The sequence below is a fragment of the Dermacentor silvarum genome, chromosome 8 (genome assembly GCF_013339745.2).
Source record: "Dermacentor silvarum isolate Dsil-2018 chromosome 8, BIME_Dsil_1.4, whole genome shotgun sequence".
In the NCBI taxonomy this organism is placed as follows: domain Eukaryota; kingdom Metazoa; phylum Arthropoda; class Arachnida; order Ixodida; family Ixodidae; genus Dermacentor; species Dermacentor silvarum.
Genome location: NC_051161.1, coordinates 112,777,643 through 112,786,131, shown reverse-complemented (window position 1 = coordinate 112,786,131; position 8,489 = coordinate 112,777,643). Strand labels below are relative to the sequence as shown.

At 45.6% G+C, this 8,489-nt stretch overlaps 1 protein-coding gene across 3 annotated transcripts in view; it reads right to left on the bottom strand.

Annotated features, from left to right (window-relative positions):
- Positions 1-8,196, bottom strand: part of LOC119461621 (coiled-coil domain-containing protein 80-like) — a 111,254-nt gene extending 103,058 nt beyond the window's left edge. Inside the window, exon 1 of one of the 3 annotated variants that reach the window (XM_037722975.2) lies at positions 7,988-8,196. Coding sequence is in view for 2 of the 3 variants with exons in the window: in XM_037722976.2 (XP_037578904.1) it covers positions 7,663-7,797 (135 nt within the window). In the remaining variant the exon portion in view is untranslated. Of the gene's footprint in view, positions 1-7,662 lie in introns of all 3 variants that reach the window. The other 2 variants (XM_037722976.2, XM_049671767.1) reach the window with 2 other exon arrangements.
- Positions 8,197-8,489: the final 293 nt, after the last annotated feature.

Sequence of the window (8,489 nt, the reverse complement as noted above, 5' to 3'; positions counted from 1 at the left end):
ACTGGTTAGGGTGGGGCTTTCGGAAGGGTAATCGCAAGTTATAGATAGATAGATAGATGATAGATAGATAGATAGATAGATAGATAGATAGATATAGATAATAGATAGATAGATAGATAGATAGATAGATAGATAGATAAGATAGATAATATAGATAGATAGATAGATAGATAGATAGATATTTACCGGATGCCTGGATATGATTGCCACCTAACATGCTACTTCATATTACGAGGGTGACATGGGAATGACGCATTCATACGCAGACACGCATACAGAATTTACATAAACCTACGCGCACCAAGTTTACATTAATGAACCTGGATGTGTCGGCTCTTTAAAAAAGTGAAATGCCCTGCTACAGTCAGGTAGCAGAGGGTACTGAAAAAAACTGCTCGGCTAAGCCCCCAGAAACATTTACCACAGTAATATATATATTATATAATATATATATATATATATATAAATATAATATAGCTATAAATATATAGATATATATATATATATATCCACTATATATATATATATATTATATTAAATCCATCCAGTGTATTTCGCAATATGACGGTATATTCAAGCATATCACATATATTATCGCCAAGTCACTCACTCTAAATAACCTGTTCGATTCGGGGCATGCACCGGGCCCCCTATATAGGCTCACCAAGCTTAATACATGTGCATTCACTGCGTGCTCCTCCGCGTTCGGTAGGTGCTCACCCGGGAAGTTCGCGCGCTGAAGCCATTTTTCCATAGGCTTAGCTTTCTATAGAATTACCACTCTTCTATGTGTGAGAATATTTGGTGAGCCGCCGAAACGGTACAGCGAGTGGATGGCTGCCGTTCACCTCCTACGCGGTGTTTAACATCTTTCCGAAAACAAGCCGCCGAAAAGAAAATACCGACTTTCAAGTGTTTCTTGTAAAGAGGGAGCAGCGGCGGATTAAGGAATAGGAACAATTCGGTGATGACTTAGGTAAAACAAGGCGGCAAGAATGGGGAATGAGATGACAACGCCGAAAAATACGTGATGCGCATAGAAGACGTCCTGTCGGTTCTCAAGGGAACGTCGAGGAGAAATATTAGGTGATAGCCTCGCTATAAGGCTGCGCTTCTGGAATCGCCAATTGGTCAGGCTTACACCAGTGACCGGAGACCTGGCACCAAACTATGCGAAAACGAAAAGTGGCTGGAAACGCCACCTTCTAACTCTCGCATCAGGTTTCTACGACGTCATTGATTTTTGGGGCGTCTGATAAACGCGAAATAAGCGTTCACCAATTTGCATCAATAATTATAGGCAACGTATTGAGTTTTCTGCGCTAAAAAAAAAATACAGTCTTCGTAGATTCCGCTGAAATTTTCGCTCAGGATTACCTCGTGTCATCTCTTATTTGTTTTATGCAAAACACGTTGTATTAATCGGTTGGCACTACGAAAGCAAGCTGTGAAAAGTCATGTTTTTGCTGCTGCGTTTGGCGCCCCGTGGCCTGTCAATTAGAGAGCCTCGCCGCACAGGCGTCACGTTTTGTAATGGCTTCCGTTTTTTCCATGGACTAACAAGCAACGCGCAGCGCTTTTCGAAAAGAACACATGTGCTTTTTTTTTTACTTTTTAAGAATACAAGAGAGTGACTAGCTCTAATTGTGGCGGCTAAGTGGATTTGGCGTTCTGCCGCTGAGCACGATGTAGCAGGTTGAACTCCCTGCAGCTGGGGCCGCATTTCATTCGAGGAGAACGTAAAGCTCTCCTGCACTTGAATGTATGGTCCACGTTAAGGAACAGCGGTGTGTAAAAAAACAATCCATTATGCTGCACTTAAGTGCAATGCACGCATAACTGCGGGCATTACAAGTGAGTGAGTGACGCAAGAACGCATCCTTTGCAAAACTGGGGTATAATTTATGGTGTCTGTTTCTTTTTTTTTTTAACGAACATGCCATGACCTAATCCCGGAGCAATTCGTGACGCAATAACAAAAAGAAGAGATAAAGTTATGCGCACTCTGGTGCGCGGTATAAAATGCTCAACCCAGATTTATACTATAGCCGCGACCTTGTAAGATAGAGCAGCAGGAATCGTTTGGCCAAAGCTGCCAGAAACCGAGCAGATCTACAGCTGAGACTCGTAAAAAAATGACCGTTGAAGACGTCTTGCGAATTATCCTTCCCCGCCCAGAGGGTATATGCATTCGATGCGCCAACTTTCTTTAAAATGAATAAAAGATATCACGCTACAGAAGCAATAAAAGCAATGTTCCGTGGCGGACGCGGCAGTGATGAGATTGTTCTAACTGCTGGTACTTACTTATTCACGGTTTGGTCTGATAGTGATGGCGTTGTTCCAACCTAGCTACTGTAAGTTTAATGTGAATTCGATGTGACTTGTAAAGTAATAAATCGCTTTCGCGGTTCTATAGCTCACTCTGATAAAATGTTTTTTTTCTCTCTCTTTTTTTTCTTTCAGTGCAGAGAAGTGGTATAATCTGCATGCGTACGGTGCTTCCAATACGTAATAAACCTTTCGTGTCGTGGACTCTCTCTCTATCGGAAAAAAAGAACAAAAAGAATTAATGTTCTCATCCCAAACACCGTAAAAATGGTTCAGCACGAGCATATTTCACGAGTCTAAGGTTTTCGGCCCATACTAATTAATAAGAAAACTCGTAATATCAACCTAATCTCATTTCACTGTCAAACCATTACTTTGTGGCAATTACATACAACTTTTTTTTATTTTCTGAATAAAAACCAAGCTACAATGACGCACTCTGACAGCTGTTCAACCGGGACCGTGCTATGGTATGCTGAAGTTGTTCTGCCAGTTCACCAAATCTAATTCCCTCCGCGAGAAAGAAAAAAAAAAGCTTCCCATGACTCCTGTTTATGCAGTTTGCTACGCTGACATAGGATGCACGAAAAGCCTCGACTAAGCTCGCAGAGCTAAAATAAAAGCCAGCTGTGAAAACAAACAATGCTGCAATTAAGTATTCGTTCCGTGGAGAAGTTAATTGCGGTTCAAATTGCCAGCTTGTCAACGTTCAACTGAAATTTAATATAGTACAGCCGTAGCTTACTGCGCCCGCATAATGTAACCATTCCTTTTGCCCAGTTTGATTCCACTGTCATCGATTCTGTATCGACAACAAATGGCTAGGGCCAATGAGTAAAAAAAAAATGCAAGAAAATGGCGATAGAATCGTTGCTTTATTCTACTGCCAAAGCGCTGGCATTCTGAAGCATAAGCGGCAAAGCCTTAAGAGATCAAACATTCATTAGCCAGCCAAGTGCTGAATGGTTCTATAAGCTGCTCCCCCTACACAGAGAACGTCGTTCGTTCGATGTTTTGAGCCGCTCTTTTGAGTCTGTGTAGGTCACCTTCACTCCACTTTCTTCGTTTCCCCGAATAATAAGGTCTCTGTAGTGCGACGTTTGAAGGACGAGAAACGGCAGGTGCGCGGTTTGCAGGAACAGTGTAAGTGACGTGGGGCTTCGGTCGCTCCGAGAGTGCGTATACGTTGCGACGACGCAATCAAAACGCGTGGTTTTCGACATTGTTTCCGCGCGTTTTTATGCTATTCAGCATGCGGGCAAAGGCATTCAAAATTCACGGGGCGCCCAAGTCGAATAATTCGCTCAAGGTTCGAGCCGTCGACTGGGTCAAATTCGCGTGCAAGGAGAGACGTTGTCTTCAAGTGCAACGAGACATAAAAAGGAACAAACACTTTTGAGAGAGCGGGAGGGAGTGAGTACGAGGTAACCTTTAAGCGTTCGTGTTACAAGAAAAGGGCAAGCGAAGTTTTGCTTGGTCTGCTTCGAAGAATCCCGCCCAGTTCTTTCTAGTGTCCTCGATAGCTTAATTTGCTGGTAGAGAGCGCTTTAGTGCTGCGAATTTACTGTTTCTTCTTCAAAACTATCGAAAATTTCCCGACGAGTCATACTTTTAGCGTGTTCGTACGTTTGTGAAATCTGCACCAAATAAGCGCTACAATATGTTTTGTTCCTTCTTTTGATGGAAGGCATCCGTCTTTAAACTGTGTTCTGGGATGTACGATAGCTGATTGGCCCACGCGTTTACAGCTAATAAGCAGCAATGCCCAATGCAGTCTCGCTTGCGTGACCTGGTATTTTTCCTTCTTTAAATGGTTGCTAAACGGCGCTCAATCTCGTAGTTTCTTCTCCCTGACTGCACGAAAACTTTATCAATGAAGTGGAGTGTGCGATGCAGTCACGCGTTATTCGAGCTGGACTCACGCAAAATGCAGGCCTTAGCGACAGCACCCCGAAGGAAAGCGGCTCGCACTGAAGGACAGCGCGTGCTTGTCAAACAAATGAATTCCAGCTGCTCAGATTATACCTTCGCATCGTGGGTGAAGGTTAATTGGCTCCGACGGGACGTCCTCGGCCTTGCGTCTTGTCTATGCGGCAGTGCACGTCCGTTAACTATTTGCGCAATATCCTCCGAAGGAGTGGTAAAGTGAGCGTAACCTCAACGAATGTTACCACCGCAAGTGTAAATCCTCTCAATAATCAACTTTCAACAGCGACTTTGTGACAGGACCTGCGTCGTGATTTTGTCTTCTTCAACGTCGCCCCCTGTATACCTTTTTCCAGTGCACTACATTTTGGTGAGAAATCACAACGTGGCGTGTGCCGAGTTAGCGTAAACATTGGTAGCGTGCGCGTCCCGCAAAAAGATTGGTCTCGTGAGAAGACAGGGTAAAAGGTCAAACGGACCATGCAGAGCGAAGAATAATCGCGTCGTCCTGCTGCGCGCCTACATGTGGGCGAACGGCAAAAAGTCAAAAGAGTTAACGGTGCTCCGAAGGACCGAGCGAGTCGGGTTAAGTACGTTATCGACCGTCTATGCGACCCTCGCCCGCGAATAGTGTCGTCAGTGACAGTCGTTTGGAACGTCTCTGTTATGGTTGTCGCGTTAACCCGAATGTCTGCACTGTATTTTTGTTTTTTTTAGCGTTCTTATAGCCGAAGTGTCCTTAATATAGGCTCGGCGCCCCTCTTTATTTCGAAGTTAGGTACTCAAAGAAGTAGAGGAGGTTATTAGATTCGTGGTCTGCTCATGTTCGCTATGTGCGAGCGCAAAGACACTTTCGTATGTTCTGCCTCACAGCATGTTTTAAGACTTGTACGAAGTTTCAGCCAATGCTACTTGTTGCGTTGCATCATGTGCGTAGCGTGTTGTGTAGCCCCTCTACACTGCCCCAATAATTTTCTCGTTTGAACAGCAAAGCTCACAGCAAAGCTCTCTACGCACAAACCGAGATGTTACAATACCGCGAATAAATCTCTGACGCCGTTCTCCTCGTCTTCGATGCGGAATATCTAATAATTTCAAAAGTTCCACGTAACATTATGTAAATATCTTTCTCACCTAAGATAGCCCGCAATATTGTTATTATACAATAGCATCAGCACAACAGAGTCTTACTACACAGGGTGATTCTAGTCCTTCAGCTTTATTCGAAGAGGCGGATATTACTATAGCACGAGAAATGGAAAAACATGTTCAACTAATGAACGAAAATTCACTAACTAACTTCTTAATTACTTACTTTACGGCACATATTGATATTTATGAACTGCAGCCGGTGAGTTTGCAAGGTGTATCAGCTTGGAAATAATTTCCAGAATGACGCCAGTTTGGAGATAAGCGCCATCGAACTAACCGTAAAAATGCAGTGTTGTTCCACTTACTTTTCTATCAAAACGCGTTTCTATGCATTGAAGCGCAAAAGTAACTGGAACGCCCATGCATTTCGTCCCATATATTGGGAAGTATTATCTCGAAACTAGTGTGAAATAATTAAAGTAAATTATGGTGCGCCTCATCTGATTATGAGGCAAGCCGTATTGGGGGACTCCGAAATAATTTAGACCACCTGGGGTTCTTTACCGTGCACCTAAATCTAAGCACACGGGTGTTTGTCGCATTTCGCCTCCTTCGAAATGCGGCCGCCGTGGCCGGGATTTGATCCTGCGACCTTGTGCTTACTAGGCCAACACCATAGCCACTAAGCAACCACGGCGGGTGGATCTAGTGTAGCTCTGGAAATTCATTTCAAGTGGATACGTCCTGCAAGGCCAACGGCTACAATTCACAAATTTCGATATGGGCCAGTAAAGTAATTAATTTAGCTAAAGTTGATTAGTGAATGTTCGTTAATTAGTTGAACATGTGGTTCGATTTCTCGTGCTAGTAATGTCCGCCTTTTCGCATAATCCAGCTCAAGTACAAGAACTATTCTATCTGCCACGGGCTGATTTTTGAAAAATTTCATAAAACTTAAAGATGATCACCCCGCAGCACATTCTATTTATACCAGAGTGTTATGACCAACTACTACCAGACAGTTTCGTTCTCGACGATAGTTTTGTGACGTTCAGTTGGTCACCGGGTAGCGTTAAAAAAAGGACGCGCGATTAACAAAATAGTCAGCACGAAAGCCTTACAAAAAGTGCGGACGCAGAAGGTAAATGTATTCCCTCATACGCGGGAATATTTTTCTCGCAATAATTACTCCATCTCTTCTAGTCTACCACAATCAAAATTTCTGCCCAGCATGCATTACCTTGCGATATAACGGAGGAAGTATATTGCTCAAAGGCGCAAGGTTCCTTCGAAGCGCGCTCATGGTTTTGTTTTATTCTTTTTGTCAAGGCTGTCGATCAAGTTTATTCAAGTTCGTTCGCGTGGCTACTGAGACGGGAGCCATCCGGATCTGCTCACGCAAGGTTTACGCGAAGCAATCCAGTGATTTCGCTCTTATATTCTTTCTTTCACACTTTTTCGGGGTGCTCTTTGGGACTTGGTGCGTGTCAACGCATCAGGACCTCTGCCGCATCTCTCGGCATTTTAATATTAAACGTACGCGCAATGAATCAACTAATTTGGCGTACACATAAACCTGTATTACGTAACTGTCTTTCTGCTACCCTGAAGCTCTCCATAACGCGATGACGATTAATTCACGGTGCTCGCGTGCTGCGCCAAAATCAGGTCGTCCTCTTTCCAGTTTCAAAAGCGAAAACCCCTTTCCCTTTCTCAATCTCTTCTTTCTCGGCGTGCGCTCTTAACAAAAAAGAAGAACACGCGCTGGCCTCTAGACAAGGCGAGTAATTAGCCTCTTTTATGTCCCCATCTATTAAAAAAAATTCATAGAAGCGACGCAGGTTGCCAAAGCCTTTACGACTCTACGTTAAATAGTAAATTAGCTTGTGCTCCAGATTGTTCGGGAGCGCTCGCTATCTACTGAACGTAAGTGCGCATTTTTTGGATACAACACCCACGAAAGTCGCACAGACGCTAAATCTACTTGCGCCTGTCTGTGGTCGCAACATAACTCAAGAATACGGCGTTACACGCCTGTTTCATTTCGATTAGCGAGCAGCCGCAACCGTTACACTTGTTTCAGCTGTACGGGACTATCACGCGTATTTTGCAGCCGCTGCATGCACATTTCGTTAGTTATGCAGGATCTTACGGCGCAACATCGAGTGAGGCTATGGTGCACATTGCAGTGCTATTGTAACACCAAACGTCAGGTCTAAATTCTTTAAACGCATTATGTTCAGAGTTAGACGAGTGTGATCACGTGCAAATTTCTTTAGAAAAGTAGGCAATATGATTGGCGAGTCAACTTACATCTGCTGCTGCTGGTGCTGCTGCTGCGACGGGTGTTACTGAATCTTCACCCTGGGCCAAGACGATACCCGAGTGGTCCATCCAGACGGCACAAACCAGCAGCAACAGAAGTGCAGATCTCCTGAGAGCATTCATCGTGGACAACTTTCGGGCGGAAGTCAGCAGAAGCCGGAAGTCGGTAGAGGATCCGATCGGGGAACTAGCGTGTAACTACGGCACCGTACAAGCACGAGGCAGCGGAGCCGGCACTCTGGAGCGCGTGTCGGAGGCGAACGGCGTTAGTAAAGCGCCGGTTTCAGCCGCAACAACGACGACGCGAGCGCACCTGCGGCGAAGGCGTACAACAGGGGCGGGCCCGGAAATCGCTGCACGACGAGCACACACGGGAGTACGATTCTCGGCGCTGCCGAGAAGCCGGACGGGCTAGAAGCTAATACGCAGTGCTGCAGATAGGGCAGGTGGCAGGGCACGACGGCGATCGTTACGGCAAAGCGGGACTCTCACTCTCTCGGCGTCGTCTGCTACTCGTCTGCCGGCGCGTCGTCTGCTCGGCCGGCGAGGCCTCTCGTTCGCCCGCCGGCGTCCACGTGATCACGCTGACGTTGTGCCGGAACCGTTACAACGCCGCCGCCGACGCCGGTGGCTTCACCGTCGCGCGCCGCGCTAGACCGGTACGCTACGGCGCTAAAACAGCGCGCCGCCAAACCGGCGGCAGCTCCTCCGAGAGATGCCAGTATGTGGCTCACTCTCTTATGGCAGGCGCCACACGCACCGGCTCATTGCAGTAGTTGCGTGCAGCAAAGCGAGATCAGGCTTCATCGATGGGC